Source organism: Typopeltis vanoorti, chromosome 22 (assembly GCF_054136105.1).
Source record: "Typopeltis vanoorti isolate ZY-2024b chromosome 22, IOZ_Tvanoo_1.0, whole genome shotgun sequence".
Classification (NCBI taxonomy): domain Eukaryota; kingdom Metazoa; phylum Arthropoda; class Arachnida; order Uropygi; family Thelyphonidae; genus Typopeltis; species Typopeltis vanoorti.
Genome location: NC_143570.1, coordinates 20,449,776 through 20,471,317, shown reverse-complemented (window position 1 = coordinate 20,471,317; position 21,542 = coordinate 20,449,776). Strand labels below are relative to the sequence as shown.

Below are 21,542 nucleotides of genomic sequence, written 5' to 3'. Positions count from 1 at the left end.
TTTCTGTATCTGTTTGTTCACTTAAAACTCAAGAACTGTTAATTCAATTTTCATACGATGTTCTTTTATATGTATCAGGTAGTGCTGATCAGGTCTTAGAAAGTAGTTTCCAGGGGGATGCTGATTTTTTTTTTTTTTTTTTTTTTTTTTTTTTTTTTTTTTTGGAAAATGGGAAGCATAAACCAAATAAGTTTGGGAACCACTGATTTAATCAGAATGATATGGAAAAATAAATATCTAAATATTGTAACTAAGAAAAGTATAATATGACCACTTTTAATTTATGTATTTGAAACAGTTAAGATCAAATAGTTATAACACTACTACAGACATGAAAACTCTTAGGAAAAATTGCAGATAAAACAGATTTTGGAAAAATCAGAAATGAAGAAATGTACAAAAAAGTGTGTTTTACAACCAATAAATGAATGGACAACAACAGGGAAAAGAAATGGCTGAAGCTAACAAGAAAAATAAATAAATAAAAAATAAAATCAAACCAATAGAAAAATGGAAACCAAACACAAGAAGAACAGTTGGAAGACCACAAAAATGGTAGAAAGATGGATTGCAATAAACATTGTCACAACAGGTCTGAGACCTAAGATAGAAGAGAATATAAATATTAAGGGCTGTAAAAGTTTGTTAGCATAAAAAATATTATTGAAATATAAAATACATCTAAACCTCTTTTTACGCAATAGATACGTTCCTAAAAATTATGCGTAAATAGAATTCGCGTAAAAAGAACTACTGACTCCATAGAAAAAGTGAAGATTTCTGAACCTGAAATATAAGCAAAATAATGAAAAAAAAAAAACTTTAAATTCGTTAGGATCATAAGATTTTTATTTACATTTCATGGAGAACACACATACATATAAAGAATTTTAATAACTTTAAAAAAACATATTTCAATTGTTTGCTAATGATTCTATAAAAAAATTATTCGCTATCGGTTTCTGACAATAAACGCTAAAGCTTTTGTTTTCATGAGACTGTAATATCACTAGAACTACTAGATATGGTATTATCGTCATCGACTTCTGCCTCAACTTGTGGAATTCTTCTTGTCATGCCTTGAACAAAAGTACCACTGGTTGTTTCGGTAGTTTTAGGCATGAACTCATTTATTAATCGCTGTGTTGATGCTTTAGATGTCGCAATATAATTCTCTGTATGAAGACATTAACAACTTAAGCTCACGTGAAAACTTCCCAGCACGTTCTTCATTTGGATCATATCGGACAAAATAATTGCCTAAATTGCTGGCCAGTTTAAGACCTCCTTTAATGATATCAGCAGTGAAAATAGGATTATCTTGATCATTATCATTAACTTCTTTGCTTTCAGGAGTCTCAGAAACAATCTCCACTATTTTGTCTTCGCTAAGAGGTGTTTATCAATTAACAATTCTTTGATATCTGCCGAAGTAAGATCATCGAATCCTTCTCCGTCAATTTCACATGCCAAACTTATTATATTGGGGAATTCTGCAGTATGATTGAAGGGAACAGGAGCATTCTCTTTAACACATGCGGGCCAAATAGCTTTCCAGCATGCATTTATAGTTTCTGGTCTCAATTCAGATAACGATAATCGAACCTGATCAATACAATCCATAATTGAAAATTTTTTCCACACATCCATAACTGACAGTGTTTCATCATCATTTAGGTTGTTCAAAACATACTGAAATGTTCGTCTGACATAATATGTTTTAAAAGTCGCAATTATACAACTGATCTAGAGGTTGTAGCAATGATGTGGTATTGAGCGGCATAAAAAAAAATTGCACATTTGGGTGTTCTATGGCAGGATGACCGGGTGCATTATCAAGAATCGAAAGCACTTTAAATTCGAGACCCTTGTCATTCAAATAGCGTCTAACCTCTGGCACAAAATGTTTGTGGAACCACTCAGTGAAAATATCAATGGTCACCCTTGGCCATCCAATGAACTGGCAATTTTTGAAAATCTATGCCTTTCATTGGCTGTGACTTAATGATTGATTTATGAGCAGTGGTTTTAACATCTGATCTCCTAAAGCATTCAAATAAAATAGGAGTGTTATGCGATCCTTTGCTGCTTTGAACCCACCAACAGTTTTTTGCATTTTTGATACGTAAGTTCTGTTTGGCATTTTTTTCCAGAAAAGGCCAGTTTCATCCATATTCCAAACTTGTTCACGAGTGTAACCTCCATCTTCAATTATTTTAGCAAGTTTTTGTGAAAATGCTTTAGCAGCTGTTTCATCAGCAGAAGCCATTTCTCCTTTAATTTTTATATTATGAAGAGCATGTCTTTTAATAAACTTAGCAAGCCAACCATTGCTTGCATGAAATTCATATTTTTCCTCGATTGAGATGAAGAATCTGGCTGCAGTTTTTTAATCTGTTCATAAAATCTCAATGATGATTGCTTGATGGAATTTCCGTCAGCTGGCATTCTTTTTTGTACGTTATCTTCTATCCACATCACTAAAGCTTTTTCGGCCTTTTCTAGAACAACATCTCTTGTGTATGATGATAATTTCGCACTCGATTTTGTACCAGAATATACTGCATTTCTAATAGACTCTTCATTTTTCTTTAAGATCTGACAGTTGATTAGTTGATTCACAGACTCCAAAATACTTACCCACAGCTGTCGCACCTTCCCCAGTTTGAAGACGATCTAAAATTTGAATTTTTATATCTAAGGAAATGGCTTTTTGTTATCGGCAACATCATGTGAGGGCTGGATTAAAATCTTCTGTTAATGAAATTAAAGTTTGAAAATTACATATAGCTTACCATTTATTATTTCCTAGCAAAATTATTAATTTTATAATGCGATTTTTATTTTGATTTCACTAAAAAAATGCAATTGCAAAAAATGCGGTAACTGTGTTGTCTACTCAAACACCAAATTCAAACTGCTAAGAACTGTTTTTTTATGCGCAGTCAGTTATGTAATTCAGGGAATTCCCAATAAATGAAATTTGTAAGAATTTAGAATTTTTTTAATTGAAATGAGAATGCAAAAAAAAAAAAAAAATCTCAGAATTTTCTAGAGTTTAGAATTTTCTTAATTGAAACGAGAATGCAATTCTACAAAAATCTTTCTTGAATTATGGATTTTTTCCTAACTTAGACTTTAGGTAAAAGTGAATAAAAATCGTGTAAAAAAAATTTTTTTTGATATCCCAATTTGCGTAACTCCGAATTTGCGTAAAAAAAATTCACATAAAAAGAGGTTTAGGTGTACTGAACAGTTGAGTGAAAAATATTAAAACATAATTGAGTATTTATTATATTATATAAGAATAGGTACTTTCATATTTCCAGATAAAGTGAGTTTCTATTGAATGAATTACTTGAACAAACAATATTTTAAATATCAGAGTAATATTTAATAGGATTGGGTTTTTTTTTTTTAATAATATTTTTGATTTGTTTTCTCATTTTTGATCAGCATGGTTTAGTAATGCCATTTGAGAAAAACTAAATTCCAACTTTTATGTCTTGACAGCTAGGGAATAAGTAATTTTACATAAGGAAATAATAAAACAGTTAAATCTGTATATCATGCATAAATACAAGAAGCAAATGTAGGAAAGGATAAGTTATCAGCCGCTTGAGAAAGATTCAGAACTTCTTAATCTATGAAGATAAAACAAATACAGCACATAGAAGTGGCAAAATCAAATTTGGATCAAAATTTAAAGTTTTGGCCTGAATGGGAGAAATTTCAAAATAATATCTTTGAAAGCAGAATCTCTCTAAAAATAGGTCATCATTTACAGATGTATGACTAGCATTCAGTAACAATATAAAGTTAACTGGCCTGGTTAACTTTATATCTACTCTCCAACCAGTAGGCTTCAGGAGACTCGAATTTTTTATCTTTCTAAATTATGAAAAGAAAAACAAAACTGTTATTACAAATATGATAAGCACAAAGTGCTAAAAGAACATTCCTCTCTCCCAAGATTGTAATACAGGAAATGTATTAATTTAGGAATCTTCAAGTATTAATTCTTTAACTTGAAAATGCAGTTAATAATGTTTTGTATAAATATTTTGACTATTAAATTATGTGATATATAAACCTTTATTTATTTAATATTTTGGCATTTTAATGGGAAACTTTCCTTTTTCAATATGATTCTTTTGTATTCCAAGGATTATAAGTTAAACCTTGTTCGTAAATGTCAAAAAACATTTGAGCAATTTTTGTATGATGTTTTCTAGAATAAAGATATTATTATAATAAATTTAAAAAAACATTCAGTGGTAATGAAAGAGTTGATCAAAAGCTTCACTTTTACAGTTGTAGATTACTGCTATTTCCCCCCCCCCCAAAAAAAATACAATCCTATTCCCTTGAATATATAATTTGTATGTTTCTTTCATATATGTTTTCAATATATACGATAATTTCATAGTTGCAGTAATTCACCACTGTCCCACATATTTAAAACATATTTTATTTATGTATATTGATCACTCAATTATCTGGTTACACTGGTAAATTGATTTGCTCATTAGGTAGCCAAACTGTTACATACTACTATTCAAGGATCGGCTAACTGAGGTTTAGTGATTTGAGGGCTGGATAATTGAGAAATTGCTGTATACTGAAAAAACTCATGTAATTTACATAGTTTTCCTTACCCATTATAATTAGATGGATCAAAAAGAGAAATCAGAATGCCAGAGTCATGCTGAGGATAATGAACCTGCTGCTGATTTTCTTGATTCTGCTCATATACAGGATGTAGCTGCTCGTACAGAAATACATCTAGAAGAGAAATGCATAGAAATGGGGAAAAAGTCAAGATCTGAAGGTACTGTTTTTGTTGTTTATAACATGAATTTATTTATTTCTGTAGTAAAGTTAGAATGACTAAATACTATTGCCACTGCCAGTACATTAGTAGTGATAACAACCCCTAATCATATTTGAGGGGAAGAACGTTTTTTTTTTTTTTTTTCCAGATATGCAAAGGGATTAAAAGAGAAGAATGATCAGGGTTGGTTCAAAAGCAAAACAAATTAGACACAGTACTTTACTGAAATTGGTAACAAATATTTTATAAATAAATATTTTATACTCTACCAGTCAACCAAGGTTGGTCAATTGTAGAGCCTCTGCTACTAATGGCTCACATAAAAAGTTAAGCAAGTTTGAGCACTGTTAGTAGTTGGAAGGGTTTATTGTTTGATGCTGTTGGCACACTCTCTCTCTCTCTCTCGATGAGTCTTTGGAATCCCTGGAGGTGTCAAATAATAATAATAATACTGAAATTAACTATACATCATTCAGTGTGAAACAGACAAGCAATTACAAAAGACCAACTTTTGATTGCCTTTTGTAGTTGGCAAGAGATTAGAAATTTTGTTCACTGGAAAATACATAAGTATCAGGTGAAATTTCTTCAAGATTCTGGCAATAGAATCAGAACACTATATTCCTATCTGATAGATATCCTTGGGTATGTAATTGTAAATGTAATATCCATTGAGTGACAAGAGGTGAAAAAACTCATAACAAAGATAAGAGGTGAAAAAAAATTGTAACAGAAATAATTAAATACCTCCGCTATAATACATTTAGTTTAATCCTTTATCCAAGCGTGAGCAAGCAAAGTTTGCGTCTGAAAATATCTTCAGGACTGAATATGGTGTTGTACTACCTTACTGGGGTAAGGTAGTACAACACTGGGCAACTCGTAGCAAAGGTGGACCAAGCTAACAACATTCCTATCCCAGTATCTCCCATAATGCAAAACACATCTCCTTGCGGATATGTATAATGTTATGCATTAAGGGATTGGCCACTACCCGGGCTAGTTTTGACCTTTATTGAGGTCTCTTCAGCGGGAGCCAGGCCCAGAGATGGAGATACCAGGCAGAAGCAATAGCAAGGTCATCTTTACCTATAGGAGTTGCCAAAAGGTGTGCCACCTTTTTTATTAACTTACTCTGGATTTAGATAAAGATGTATAAAGTTTATTTTTCACCTTGGTTAGACTATAATAAATTTAGTTTAATCCTTTATCCAAGTGTGAGCAAACAAAGTTTGTGCCTGAAAATATCTTCAGGACTAAATATGATGTTGTACTACCTTACTGGGATAAGGTAGGTGTTGTACTACCTTACTGGAGTAAGGTAGTACAACACCAGGCAACTCGTAGCAACGGTGGACCAAGCTAACAACACTCCTATCCCAGTATCTCCCATAATGCAAAACACATCTCCTTGCGGATATGTATAATGTTGTATGTTAAGGGATTGGCCACTACCCAGACTAGTATCGACCTCTATTGAGGTCTCTTCAGTGGGAGCCAGGCCCTTGCTACGAGTTGCCCGGTGTTGTACTACCTTACCCCAGTAAGGTAGTACAACACCATATTTAGTCCTGAAGATATTTTCAGGTGCAAACTTTGTTTGCTCACACTTGGATAAAGGATTAAACTAAATTTATTATAGTCTAACCAAGTGAAAAATAAACTTTCAACATCTTTCTCTAAATCCAGAGTAATTGAATAAAAAAGGTGGCACACCTTTTGGTAACTCCTATAGGTAAAGATGACCTCGCTATTGCTTCTGCCTGGTATCTCCCACTGAAGAGACCTCAATAAATGTCGAAACTAGTCTGGGTAGTGGCCAATCCCTTAATGCATAACATTATACATATCTGCAAGGAGATGTGTTTTGCATTATGGAAGATACTGAGATAGGAGTGTTGTTAGCTTGGTCCACCTTTGCTACGAGTTGCCTGGTATTGTACTACCTTACCTCAGTAAGGTAGTACAACACCATATTCAGTCCTGAAGATATTTTCAGGTGCCAACTTAGTTTGCTCACACTTGGATAAAGGATTAAACTAAATTTATTATAGTCTAACCAAGTGAAAAATAAACTTTCTAAATACCTCCACTGTTATTCATCATTGATTTTGATATCAGGTTTAATGCCATTATGAAAGTGAATGGTATTAAATGTGATATCTCAGGCTAATCTCAGCTCTTTACTTTTTTGTAGATGATGTTATAATCCTAAATATATCCAGTACAAGTCTGCCAGATTCCTTAACTAAATTGAATGACTGCTGTGACAAACATTGCATGAATATCAAGGCAATAAAAAGAAAAATGCTATGCAAAATCAGTAACACTGTAAAGCTGTATCTCCTGAATAGAAAACCTGCAGAATAAGTAAAACATTTGAAGTATTTAGGCACCATTTTTAGTGAAAATGGCAAATTAAATATGAAAATAAACAAACAATAGAATAGACAAAGCTGGCATGTGGGGAGTCATCCAAATAACTTTATATGGAATTAGAGAGAAATTTATCAAACACTAAACTAGCTGTGTACAAGACCGTGTTCAAACTAGTTTTAACTTTTAGATCTGATGGCTCGGTTAGAAGTAAAACAGCTGATCAAATACTAGAGACCACAGATATGAGAGTTTTGAGAAAAATTAAGTGAGTGAACCAATAGCATCAGTGGCAGAATCATATTAAAAATCAAGTTATAGGAAGGAACTTAACATTATTAGTATTCAGGAATGTGCAAGTAGAGCTGATTTCAGGTGTAATAATCACTTAATCAGAATGGGAGATGAATGATTAGCAAAGCAAGTGTTTGAAGCTAGAAGAATGGTAGGTAAAAGACCCAAAGAAAGGTCTAGGTGGATTAATGTAGTTAGAAGTGCCTTAGAACAGTGCTTCCCAAACTTATGAATGCCAAGGCCCCCTTTGGAAAAATTAAAATATTTCACGGCCCCCATCGAAAAAAAAAATCGTAATATAGACATATATTATTATAATATTTATTGTATTTATATTCAATACAATTTATATTGACGATTTTGCTTTTGTAATCTTTTTTGTATTTCTTATCAATACCTTTGAAATGAAATTTATATGAATAAGCATATATTTATTAATATTCATTAATCGGCAAAATATGCAAGAAGCAAAATTTGTGAACCAACACCAATGCGTAATTTTTTCCATTAAAATATAAAAAAGGACAAAAAATAAATAATAAATAATAGAAATTAAATACTTTTCTTTTAAGATTTAAAAAATCTACTTAGTCTTAAAACATTTTAAATTTGTTCCACACGATTTTAAATTTATTTTTATTATTTCACAGCCCCCCTCAACAAAACTTACGACTCCCAAGGGGGCCACGGCCCACAGTTTGGGAAGCACTGCCTTAGAAGACCCAAGAATAAGATCTGACAATATTGGAACTCTGACAGATAATAGACTAATTTGTACATATCAGCCATTTAATGATGATGAGATGTGTGAATTTCAGCTGAAGATGAGTTAGCCAATCTCATTCTGATACAGAGGTGTAAGAGTTTTTCTTCCAATAGACTGTGTGATAGGATTAACTGTCCTGTGACCCAGAAAATCTTTGTTCACTGAGAAACTTTTATAAGCGATTCCATCTAAAGGTGAATCAATAATCTCATTTTTATATGAAGGTGTAAGGGTTTTTTGCCTGTGAAACAAACTGGCTGAAAATACATCCCTTATCACTATATCACTATATCAACCTTAAAAATTTTATGAAAAAAATTTTTTTTCACTTGTTTACAAAGTAAATTATACTTGTTAAGAAATTATATTTGTTTAATCCTTTACCCAAGTGTATGCAAGCAAAGTTTGCATATGAAGTATGTTTACTACTAGGCTACTTGTATATAGATGCTTTACTTCACATCATTTGCTCATTACATCATAATGCAAAGAGCACCTCCTTATGGGCCATTTCTTCAAGTTCAGTATTACTGAAAACTGTTTCACACAATAACTTTTCATTGGTCCAGTGTTATCTTAGCAAATGCATCAGAGAAGTTTTTTTCAAATTTCATACATTCACTTTTTGATATCTTCATAATAGTGGATTTCTTTCATAATAGATTTATGTAATTGTTTTGTCTTTAACTTTTCCTGCCTTGATCTAGTCACTTTACAGTTCCTTGTCCTGGATGCTCACAGCAAAGGAGGCTGAACCCTTGTAGTTCATTTATTTTCAGATGTCCAGTAGTTATAACCAGACATGGTATTTGTTAATCTGGACAACAGCTTATCTGGTATGGATGATTTCCATTGTGTTTGCCATTTTGAAATGGGACAAGGAACACTTAGTCTAGCTCCTCTTCTAAAGCTGGTATAACTATCAGCAAAGCTTCCCAAAAACCACACTGCCTAGCTTTTGGCATCCTGAGAATATGCAAGCCCCTTCACCATAATAGAATGGTGTCCCACAGAGAGTCTGTTTAATTATTTTATCATCGTCATCACACACACACACACACACACTAGAAAAACCTGCAAAACCTATAGCTTATCAGCTATGTGGGGAGGGGGAAAGTAATTAAGGAGAAAGAAGGAACTTGTTGATATGTTTCTTGAACAGCTGTAGGTTGATCAAGTCTTTAGAGAAAAGAGGATATGAAGTTCATTTGGTAGTTTTGAAGCTGGATAACAAATATATGTTGAACCAGCTGCTACTGTTCATCTTTTTACAAATTTAAAGAAAAGTGGTGGAATGATGGTGACAAGTTCAGCAGAACATTGCCCATAAAAATACTTATAGAAAAGGCATAAGACAGAAAAAGAATGTCAGTGAGAGAGGGGAGTCATTTATCCAGACTGCCTTCTTTTTGATAGCACTAAATATTTTTAGAGCGATTTTTAGTATACCATTCCAGATGCAAGAGCAATATTCTAAGGTTGGGCAGATTTTGATTTATTCAGTGCTAAGCAGTTATGCAGGGATGAGAAATAATTCTGAGCACATAAAGAGCATCAAGTTATTTGGAGGCTGAAGAGGCTTTGTACTAAGAAAGCTAGATGTGTAAGTCAGTCTACAAGGTGAAATTTGATTTGCCTTTGAGATATGAGTATTATCAAAAAAGGTAATGGATAAAGATATAGCAAAATATAATACATAAAGGAAAGTTATATGCATGTTGCCTTCAGTGTTTCTATTGACAGATTGCCATTAAGTGTTGCATTAGTTTGAGCTAGTGTTCATTTTATATCTGATGTGCACAACTGAATGACAATATGTTTGTTGAATTAGCTAGTGCAGATTCTATCCATATTATTTTTAGTGTTGTGTGAAACTCAGACATAATATTGAAAATCATGACATTATTTTTGTCAGTAAGCAGGTGTTTAAAATTGCCTCAGTTGCCCCTTAAATATTCACCCAAACTTTAATTATTCAAGACAGGTTACTAGATGACATTGATTGCATTTTTTTTTTTTCGTAGCCTATGTCAGTTATATTGAGCATCTTATATTAATATTTTTCATCTGTTTACCTCAGTAGATTTCATACATATATCTAGTATGATCTCTTCTGAATTTCTAGAATAGTTTGTACTGGTTTCTTCTTCCTCATAGGGGTGTACTTTACCCCTATGGCACTCTTATTTCCTGGCATCCTGCTAATTATGATTAATTATCCTTCTCAAATTTTTGAATTCTTCATATTTCAATTTACCTTGTATATTATTTAATTCATCACCATCATCAAATTCCTGGTATTTATCCCTCAGTGGGTGTACAGGATGATTATGATAGTACTAAATGCAGAAGTTACACCATTACTAGCTTCTGATAAATAATTATCCTCCAAATTAATCTGTTATCTACCAAGACTCCAACATTATCATATCATATATTTCTGTCTTTTAAGGCACTTTTTACTTTTTATCACTTTTTTTTAACACTTTTTATCAATCCATCTACATCTTGGTTCTCTTCTAAGTCTTTTTCCTGCCAACTTGGCAAAGAACACTTGTTTGCCAATCTCTCCTCTCCCATTCTGTTTAAGTGACCACCTGAGATTAGCTCTACTATAAAAATTCCTGAATACTAACAATAGCAAGTTTCTTTCCTAATATACTGATTTTAATGTGATAACTGCCATTGATGCCATTTGTTCACTCCACTAATTTTTTCTCAGACCTTTCATATCTGAGGTCTTTGATCAAGTGTTTTATTTCTAACTCAGCTCTGAGATCCATAAGTTAAAATTAGTTTGAACACTGCCTTGTTCCATATAAATTTATTAGGTTGACTTCCTACCACACACCAGCTTTAATAATTCTGTTATCTGTTTCCATATTTAATTTGCCATCTTCACTAAAAATTATGCCTAAATAGTTGAGATGTTTTACTTGTTTCACCATTCAGAATACAGTTGATGTTTTCAGTGTTTATGCCAAAAGAACATTGTCTTTTGTCATTTTATCACAAATTTTCATACCAAATTTATAACAACAATTATTCATTTTAGTCAGAGAATCTTCAGACTGTTACTGGATGTATTCACAAGTATAACATCATCTGCATAAAGTAAAGAACTGAGATTAACATTTCAATTTTGATATCAGATTTAATACTACTTTCGTTCATAATGTGATCTATATAGATAATGAATAACAGTGGAGATATGATTTACCATTATCACACACATGATTTAACATCAAACCATCTTCCTGTACCTCCTTCAGTTTTAACTGTTGACTTATAGCTTAAATAGAGACTATGTATTGCTTGATATAACATCCTATTAAAGATGAACTGTAGCATTTTGAAGATCTTTTCTCTTGGCACCTTGTCATATGTGTTTTCCAGATCTACAAAACTGAAATACAAATATTTGTTATTTCCAAGATTTCTCAACAATTTGTCTTAAAGTGAAAATCTGATTCTAACAATCATATTTGATTTGAATCCTGCTTGTTCTTCACCAAGCTTCCATTCCACCAGTTTTCTTAGCTGTTTCTTAAGTCTACTTGTATAAATCTTACCAGAAACAATTCTCAATTCAATTTTATTTCCCTTTTTTATAGATGGGTACTATGGGAGCACTGCTCCAGTCATCTGGAATATGACTCTCTGACCAGGCCTTCTGAATTGTGCAATGCAGTCACTGTAAAATTTTCTCCATATTTGAACATTTCTGGTTGAATTTCATTTACTCAAGCAGCCTTTTCCACGTTTCAGGTTTTTGATAACTTTTTGTAATTCAAGTATGGATATGCATACCTGTTGGGAGTTTACCACTGTGCTGCAGACATATAGAATATCTTTATCTTCAGTTTTCATGTCACCATTTTCATTATCATATCACATTCCTTTTACAGTACTCTTTTCTCCATTTCTAAGCTTTTTCAATAGCCTCCATTTTGCCATCTTCCTGATATTTATATTCTGTGTTCTTATCAAAGTCTTCTCATGACTTTTATTTGGGTTGTTTCACACAGTGCTTTGCTTTTTTTGCATTTTTCTCTGTATTCTCTAAGAGCACAAGTTGACTGACTTACTAGAAACTTTCAATGTGCTTTCTTTTTTTCCTTGACTGCCTGTTTAGCTTCCTGAGTTCACCATAGAGTTCTAATTTTTCTATCCTTACAGACAACCTTGCAACATGCTTCTCTGGCTGAATCAATCAATATTTTCTTCAGGGTTTGCCACTGAAACTACAAAGTTTGGTTCTTGTTTTCAAACTTTCATTTTTTCTTGAATGATGTTTGTGTATTTGAGTCTACAGTTCATCTCTGTAAGCTGCTCAACTTTGATTCATTTTAAAACTTTCTTGCACACTCTTCTTTTCAGTATGAAATTCAATTTTATCCTGCTGAAGTCTAAATGATAATCATTTCTAATTTCAAATCCTCTGTAAACTTTTATGTCCTTTACCAGTGGGAAAACATCGCTGTCAACCATAACTTAGTCAATGAGACTTTCTTATCTCTTGCATCTTCTCTCAATGTGAATTTGTGCACTATGTTCAAACATGGTGTTAATAATAACTATTCCATGTGCTGAACAGAAATTCACAGGCATTTGCCATTATTATTAGCTTTACTCTTTTCTCCAATTTTTCCCAAAACATTTCTGTATGTCTGGTAATCATTTCCTACTCTGCTGTTTAGATTTCCAACAAGAATCAGCTTTTCATTTTTCATTGTGCTTTCATGTTTGTATGTATTCAAAATACTTTCATAAGGTTGGGAGGGGCATATTTTCAGGCTCCAACTTTAAAAATAATAAGAAAGAAAGCATGTAACTTATTGTGGTTTTTATTTTCATTAAATTGTTTTAAAAAAAAAAAAAAATCAGCTAATGCCATTTTATTCCCGTATACGGGGAGTAGGTGAGGCCATTTAGCCCTATCTAACTTTTGGAGACTGAGTGGGCAGTTCAATCGCCACTGGTACCAATCAGAGATAGATGGCCCAAGGCTATCACTAATTAAGCGGTCCACAGTGAAGAGAGACAGCTCAAATGTGCCGCCATCTCGTGGTCCCTAACTCTAACACAATATATTTAATGTCTGAAATAATGTGGGTTCTACGGTCGATTTTCTTGAGTTTACGGGACAAAAAACCCGAGTTTCCGGGAGGAAAAACCCGCTTGCCCGTGCCAGAGATCGACTAACTCGGGAACCGGTCGAAAAAAGGCTTAGAAAAATTTCCTCTAGTCGCCGACTAGACTCGAAACCAAGTCTTCCTTTGTGCGGCCAAGCGCCATGGTGTGCAAACACCACAACCACTGAGCTACACAGGCTCTTGAGCTACACAGCGATAAATTGTTTTTTAACATTATTAATTTATATGTTTTTCTTATGTCAATTTATTTTCTAAATTCATGTCTTTCCTATTTTCATAACATATTAAAGTATAACTCATTTGTATAGCATATTCTTGTTAGAAATTATGCTGTTTTATTACATTATTGAATTTACATATTTCTTAATGTCACTTTTCTCTTTTAAAGTACTTTTATGTTCTGAATACTTCAGTTTGGATACAGGTATTGCTGTTTGTTATATTCTTTAACATTCTTATCTTTTTTTTTTAATTTTGAGATGGACATATACAAGTAAATCCAATTAACCTTTACTATAGTAATGAAACCAAAGGAATAGTTTTTATTTAATAGAGCAGTGGTTCTCAAAGTGTGGTCTGTAGACCTGTGAAGGGGGGGGGGGGGGGCTACATGGTTAGAACTTGTGGTATCATATAATATATTGTATTAGAAGGCCTATATAGCTCAGTGGAAGTGGCACTTGCATCCTTTGCATTAAGCCACCCAGAGGAATAAGTTCAAGTTTAGTCGCCGACTGGAGGAACTATTTCTAAACCTATCTTCGACCAGTTCCCAAGTTAGTCGATCTCTGGCATGGGCAAGCGGGTTTTTTTTCCTGGAAACTTTGGGGTTTTCATCCTGTAAACTCAAGAAAATCGACTGTAGAATCCACATTATTCCAGAAAGTAACATATCCTGTTAGGATTATGTACCAAGAGATGGTAGCACTTGTTTGCCCATCTCTTCATCAGTTGCTGCCTGTAATTAGTGATAGTGATGGGCCAGCTATATCTGATTGGCTACAGGTGGAGATTGAACTGCCCACTCAGTCTCCAACAAGCTAGATAAGGTTTAAAGCCCTCACCTATTCCCTACAAGGTTTAGGATGTAAATATCTATCTGTTTTCAGCACTGGTACTGTGCTCTTACTAGCTTACTTTGGTATTCCCACTATGATCTTTGTAACTCCATTATCATCCAGTAAATTGTTATTTTGAAATCCAAAGTTTTTCTTGTACCCATGCTGAAACACAACAAGTAAGCACACTTTGCTCTTATTTTGCAATATTTTTTTAAAAAAATGTGAAAACTTTCGTAAATATTTAAATTTTATCTAAAACTTTTATTTTAGAATTTAATAATATTTATTCTAAAATAAAATTTATTTATAATATATTTTTCTTATATTGAAGGGTGGATCATTTATTTAAAAGGGAGGTTAGAAGACTCACTTTCTCAACCCACAGCTGTACCATCTCACTAAAGATTCTGAAAAGTGAAAGAGTTCTTTGACTTATATAGAAGGGTGGAATTCACTCAAAAAATATATATATATAGATACTAGACAAAACTGTAAATAAGAAATGAAAATAATGAAAGCCGTCTTTATTAATAATTAACCTTATCGTGTCATATGCAACAGAACATCTTCAAATAATATTATGATGCCAGTTAAGTTGTGGCATCATTTTGAGACCAGTCATTGAGAATTTAAAGAAAAAGGAATTTAATTTGTTATGCATACATGTGATAAACTCTTTAAAAACCAAAAATTGTTTGTTATAGCTTTGCAAACTAGAAATGAAAATGCTACTGAAGCATCTTACAGGGTAAGGTATTGTATTGCATTGGCTAAAGAAGTGCACACAGTAGCTGAGAGACTAATAAACCTGGTACAGTTGACATTGCAGAATTCCTGTTGGATAAAAAGTCAGTAAAAGAAATCAAGACCGTGCCACTTTCCAACAATACAGTAACTCGTGAATTAAATATTTACCTGCAGACATGAATGCCGAGTTAATATCTCATCTGCAGAATTGTGCTTTTGCCTTACAAATGGATGAAACTTGATGACTGAACATACTGTTTTGCTTGTATTCATCTGGTATCAGCAACAATTAATTATTGAAGAAAGTCTTCTTTTATATGAGTGCTTGGAAACAAAAACAAGTGGTATTGAAATATTCAAATTGATGGATTACTTTTTTCTTTTTTTTCTTTTTTTTTGAATCATGATTTATCCTGGAACAACTGTGTTGACTTTTGCACTGATGGTGCAAAAGACTGCTGGCATCTTAGCATGCCACCATGGCAGTGGCACCAAACTGTACTAGGACTCGTATTCTTCATCACTGCTATGTACTCACAGTAAAAAAAAAAAAAAAAGAAAAAAAAGTCAGTTTCACTTAAGAATGTCCTTGATGAAGTAATGAAAATTATTAATTTTATTAAATCTCAACCCTTGCATACACATCTTTTTAATATCCTGTGGGACGAAATGGGAAGTATACACATAAAGCACTTCTGTGACATACTAAAGTATGATGGCTGGCTTAAGGGAAAAGCCCTTATGTGATTGTTTCAGTTGTGAGCTGAACAACTGCTTTTTTTTTCATGGAACACCATTTTTATTTGAAAGAATGACTGACAGACAAACTATGGTTATTCAGACTTGATTGGGCAGACATTTTTTTGAAAATGTCTGCCCAATATCCAATGAAGCAAGCATGGCACTACAAGGAAAACAGCTGACAATGTTTGTTGTCAGTGATAAAATTCAAGCAAAATTAGAATTCTGGAAAACTTTTATTTGTCACCATTGCTTCCCAATATTTAGACTTTTCTGATGATTGGTGGCGATATTAACAAATGGAATTCTTTGATATTGTATAATGAAATGTGGAAGAACTTTTGGAAGATTTGCATTACTCAGTGAACCAATATTTTCCAAATTGCCAATGCATGATGTCACAAAATCATGCATGGGTAAAAGATCCATTAAAAATGCATGATAGAACAATGGATTTTAATGCAAGAGTGTACAAAAAAGTTAATTGATATGGTTTCAGATTCCACATTGCAACTGACCTTTAAGAAAATACTGCTTGTTGAGTTTTAGTGTAGTGTCAAAGAAGAATATTCAGAGTTATCTGATAAGGTTATTAAAATACTCCTCCCTTTACTAATCACATATCTGTGTGATGCTACCAGATTTTTTAATATACTACAACCAAAACAACATATCGAATGCAGAACCAGATATGAGAATCCAGCTGTCTTCTGTTAAGCCAGACATTAAAGAGATTTGCAAAAATATAAAACAGTGCTTTTTTTTTTTTTTTTTTTTTTTTTTTTTTTTTTTTTTTTTTTTTTGAAAATAGTTATTTTTCATGAAAAAATGTTATCTATATCAACATGTGATGTGTTCATTATTGTTATTTTTAAATGAATTAATACAAAATGAATTTTTAAACAAAATGTTTAAAATTTTTCTCAGTTTTAATTTCTAATATGGTAAATATCAATAGATATAATCCACATAAACAAAAGCTCTTTGGATCCTCAGTAATTTTTAAGAGTGTCAAGTGGTCTGAGACCAGAAAGTTTAAGTAGAGAATTTGCTATAGTAAACATTCCTTTAAAAGAAATATATACTCTATTTTTGCTGTGGGGTTTAGTTAAAACTTTACTTCATTATAGTTAGTAAACTCACTTAGTATAATTATGATTTTCATTCTTCCACTTTTTCTTCCCATATTCTTCACTCAATTTCTCCTGATTCCTTTCCACTCTCTTATCTTCCTGACCATCATCGTTGGAATCCAATACTCTACCATTCGAGCAACATGAGGGTCATTGAAAGGCAACTTGAACAAGCAGCTGATTATATCTATTCATATGCTCTTAGTAATGGGTTCACATTTCTGTCAAAGTATGCACACGTACTTCAGAAGTGTTTGTTCACTCAAACCCAAAGTTAAGAGTGAACAAACACTTCTGAAGTACGTGTGCATTAACAGTGAATATTCAAACTTGGAAAGTTAAGAAAGCAGTAGTTATTTTCCCAAAATATTTCATCACATTGATGAAAACCTAAATAACCTACATTCTCAAATTCCCATTGTGAATATATGGGACATGTTAGAAAAACAGATCTTGGAGAAAAGTCCTTTTCTATCAAATTTGACCAGTTAAGGACTGTTTGATGAATGCCTGGTTTGTAGATGCAATCCAAAACCTTGTGGCATCTATGCCAAACTGCATATGTGCTGTAATTCAGGCTAAAGAAGGTCCAACATGGTATTAAATATAAGTTTCTAATTCAGTGGTTGATATGTGTGCATTAAAAAACATCCTGTACTTCTTTGAGTCAATCTTCATCCTCTGCCTGGTTCTTGCTTCCTTTCTTCTTCAGTAGAGAACCACTTTCCAGCATCCAGTTTCACTCTGTTGTTCATTTGAATTCTTTGTACTCTTGCCTGAATTTTCTTTGTGCAATAACTGTAAACTTTAATTCAGCAACCCAGAAACAACATTGTACTTTCTGCTGCACTATAAACTATACCATTTTGACACTTTTACAAAGCTGCTCAATTTAGCTGATAGGATTACTTGTTTTCTATGAGCCTCTAAAAGTTGATGAGTGTACTCTTTAAAGGTACTTGTACCATAACTATAAAACAACAAAAATTACATGATAACCACAGTAATAAACTTTCATTAAAGTTTGTTACAGTGGTTATTGTACTTTTTGTTGTTCTAAAATTTGATGAGTTTTGCATCTGTAAAGGATTTATTATTATTATTATTATTAAGATTAAATGGACTATTGTGCACAGGTCTGGTCTCCTGGTTTCCATGGTCATTCTAGTATAGTGGAGAGTGTCAAAAATGATATCTGGATTGTGGAATACAGATTGAGAATTTGTAGGCTACAGACACTAGCAAACAACTAGTGTCCATCTACTTTCCTCAGATAAGCCCTGCAGAAGCTTTGAGGAAGAAAGCAGAAATGCCACCCAAATAAACAAGTATATCAAAAAGAATGTATTCAGTAACTTGTATACCAAATTTTTGTGGAGAAGTAAAATATCTGTATTAAATGAAATGCAGAATCAATAAAAAAAAACATCGAAGGAAATAAACAAAAGACAAAATGCAGAAAAATTCTTCTTCTTCTTCTTCTTATTATTATTATTATCATTATTACATGACACCTCCAAGGAGTCCAAAGACTCATCAAGGGAGGGTACCTACTCTACAACTCTGTGTCCAGCACTCAATTCGCCAACTACAACAAGCTGCAATTACCTTCATCATCTATATCAATGGCATCTACTGCCAACCACCCACTAGTATTTTCACAATCACAAACATCCATGCCCATGTCTGGATTCGAACCCGCAGCCTTTTGGCTGGGGAGCGAATATGCAGACCTCTCGGCCAAACAAGGCAGCTATGGTTATATTATGTATATAAATAAATCATTCCATTATTATTTTTTTTTGTAATAGATTTCACGGTTTGATATGAACACAGATGGATAAGAAAATAACTATTTATTAACTTAAAAGCTAATATTTCGCTGGTATTATATCCAGCATCTTCAGAGCACACAACACAAAGTTTGTTACAAATGCAAAACAACCACAATCCTGTGTAACAGTGGGGCTAGTAAAAGTAATTGCAGCATGCAACACAAGACTAAAGTACTAATATGGCGCCATCTAGGTTTAAAAAAAAAAAAAAAAATTCAAAGTTTTGAAATAGTAGTCCAAATGATAGTCTTAGAAAGTTTGAAAAAATGAAATAAAATAAAAGTAATAAATATTATTAATATTGTTAATATTAATAATATTAACAATACCATTACATTATTAATATTTCTATTGAACTGTGTTGTATTACTGAATTGTATGCACATTTGTGCCAATCCATATGTAAATATGATGGATAAATATTTAGTTACTTAAAAAAAAAAAAGTATATTTACATTTATAAAGAATTAAGTACTCTGTATTTTGTACTGTACAGAAAATATGTCTCATTGTGTATGTGTATATATATATATATATATATATATATATATGAAAGCAACTGTAAATTACAATTACAGTACATATTAGCTTTTCATTATATAAAAACTCCGTGTAACCTTCACTGTTAATATTAGAACAAAAAGCCTTGGTAAATACATAATATATATGAGTAAAAAAATATTATTATTAAAAGCTTTTATTGAAATCTAATGCACAAAATGAACCACATATGCAGCACTAAGTGCTGAATATTATAAAATAATATGTTGGCATGTCACTCAAAATTATTATAGTATCTTATCCCATCTTATCTTCCTTTTTCCCTCTTTTACCTTGCGGTGTTGAGGATTTATTAATCATCGGACCTCAAACCGTTCATAGGATAAGGTGGTCAGCCCTACGCCCCGGTGTATTCTGTGTCCTGTAGTGTTGAGTTCTCAAGGCCGGTTTGCCTGCTTTGCAGGATGAAAAACCCCAGGATAAACTGGGGAGAAAATCCTACTGTCCATGCCCAAGACCAGCTAACTTGGCTATGGCTGAGGAAGATCCTTCAGCTCCTCATGTCATTGACGGGAATAGAACCTAGGACACTCCTTCCCCAGGCATATGGTTGCGAAGCGCACAGCCACTAGGCTAACAGCACGGACTTTATTATAGTATATATGTAAATATTTTAATGATCAATAAAAAAAATTATTATTAAGAGAGACCTGCAGGAAGTCAGATACTCAACGAGAGAAAGGCCATACTGTTTGCACCAGCTGTCATTTAGTTCTTGAATTCATTCACACTGCTTGCACACACATCATCCAATGGCAGTGTATTCAAATCATGCACCACTCTATGAGAGAAAAATTTAGCCCTAGTTCTTGACAGCATTCATTCTAAACATCCATGGATGCATGCCCTCGTGTCCTTTCCCCACACTCCATAAAATGAAAAATTCTGTATAACCCCTTCAGAAGTTTGTAGGTCTCAATCATATCACCCCTTTTTCTCCTGTTTGCTAGTGTCTGCAGCCTACAAATTCTCAATCTGTATTCTACAATCCAGATATAATTTTTGACACTCTCTCTCTCCACTGTATTAGAATGACCCCAGCTCTGGGATAATGACCCCAGACCTGCATGCAGTAGTCCAAGTGAGGACTTGGACTTTATATATAAATTTATTATTGGTGATAATTTTGCCAGCATTATTTATTTTCAATTAGATATGTCCCTTTTAAAGCATTGCTATTAAATAAATAAAATCCTGCTATGTTGGCATTCACCAGTAGGTCTGTAGGTTCTGTTGACTCAAAGTACTTTCTTGATGAAGTCTGTTTTGAATAATTGGAACTGGTATCTGAATAATTTGTAGGTTAAAGAATCTGTTACCCATCAGTAGTGTAGAAAGCTTGATTCTCTGTGAATTTTTGTTATCAGAACTGTTATATATCACATCATGACATCTGCCATTCCACCTCATTCTGAGAAAAAAATGTATGGAAACATCTGAACTCCTCAGTGAAACAGAGATGATAATATAATTTTTACTTGCCTGAACTGCTATTATGTGACAGTGCTGTATCACATTGAACTGATAAAAAGTAAAAAAAAAAAAAAAAAAGTGTTCCTAGAAGTACAAAAGTAACTTTTACGTGCAATTTCTTTCTGTAAAACAGTGTGATAATAAACCATGAAATAAGTCTCTAATCCCACAACTGTGTAATAACATTTGATTCTGTATAAAGTCTCTTAGTACACAAGCTTATGTAGACTTATCATGCAGACAAATCCATAATCAATAAGAAAGTTTTAATAGGGAATTTACTCTAATAGTAGTTGATAGTAGCAGAACTATTGGAAGTTTGTGTTTGATTCACTTAGTTTATGCCCTTAGCATAAGAAAGATGAAAATAATTAATCAGAAGGCTGCTTCACTTGTTTGTCAGCTGTTTGTTTATATGTGGTAGAATTTATTATGTATAGAAAATCTTCAGGCTAAGGATTTTCTATACTTTTAATAATTAATTAATTAATAATTAAATTTAAAATTTTCAAGTGATCTGCATTTTTGTCTGTTTTAATTTATTAAAATAAAGAGATCTGGTATG

At 32.7% G+C, this 21,542-nt stretch overlaps 1 protein-coding gene across 3 annotated transcripts in view; it reads left to right on the top strand.

Annotated features, from left to right (window-relative positions):
• Positions 1-21,542, top strand: part of Ate1 (arginyltransferase 1) — a 244,589-nt gene that overhangs the window by 67,771 nt on the left and 155,276 nt on the right. For all 3 annotated transcript variants that reach the window (XM_090412357.1, XM_090412358.1, XM_090412356.1), the window contains exon 5: positions 4,672-4,831. In XM_090412357.1, coding sequence (XP_090268483.1) covers positions 4,672-4,831 — 160 coding nt within the window. The remainder of the gene's footprint in view (positions 1-4,671; positions 4,832-21,542) is intronic.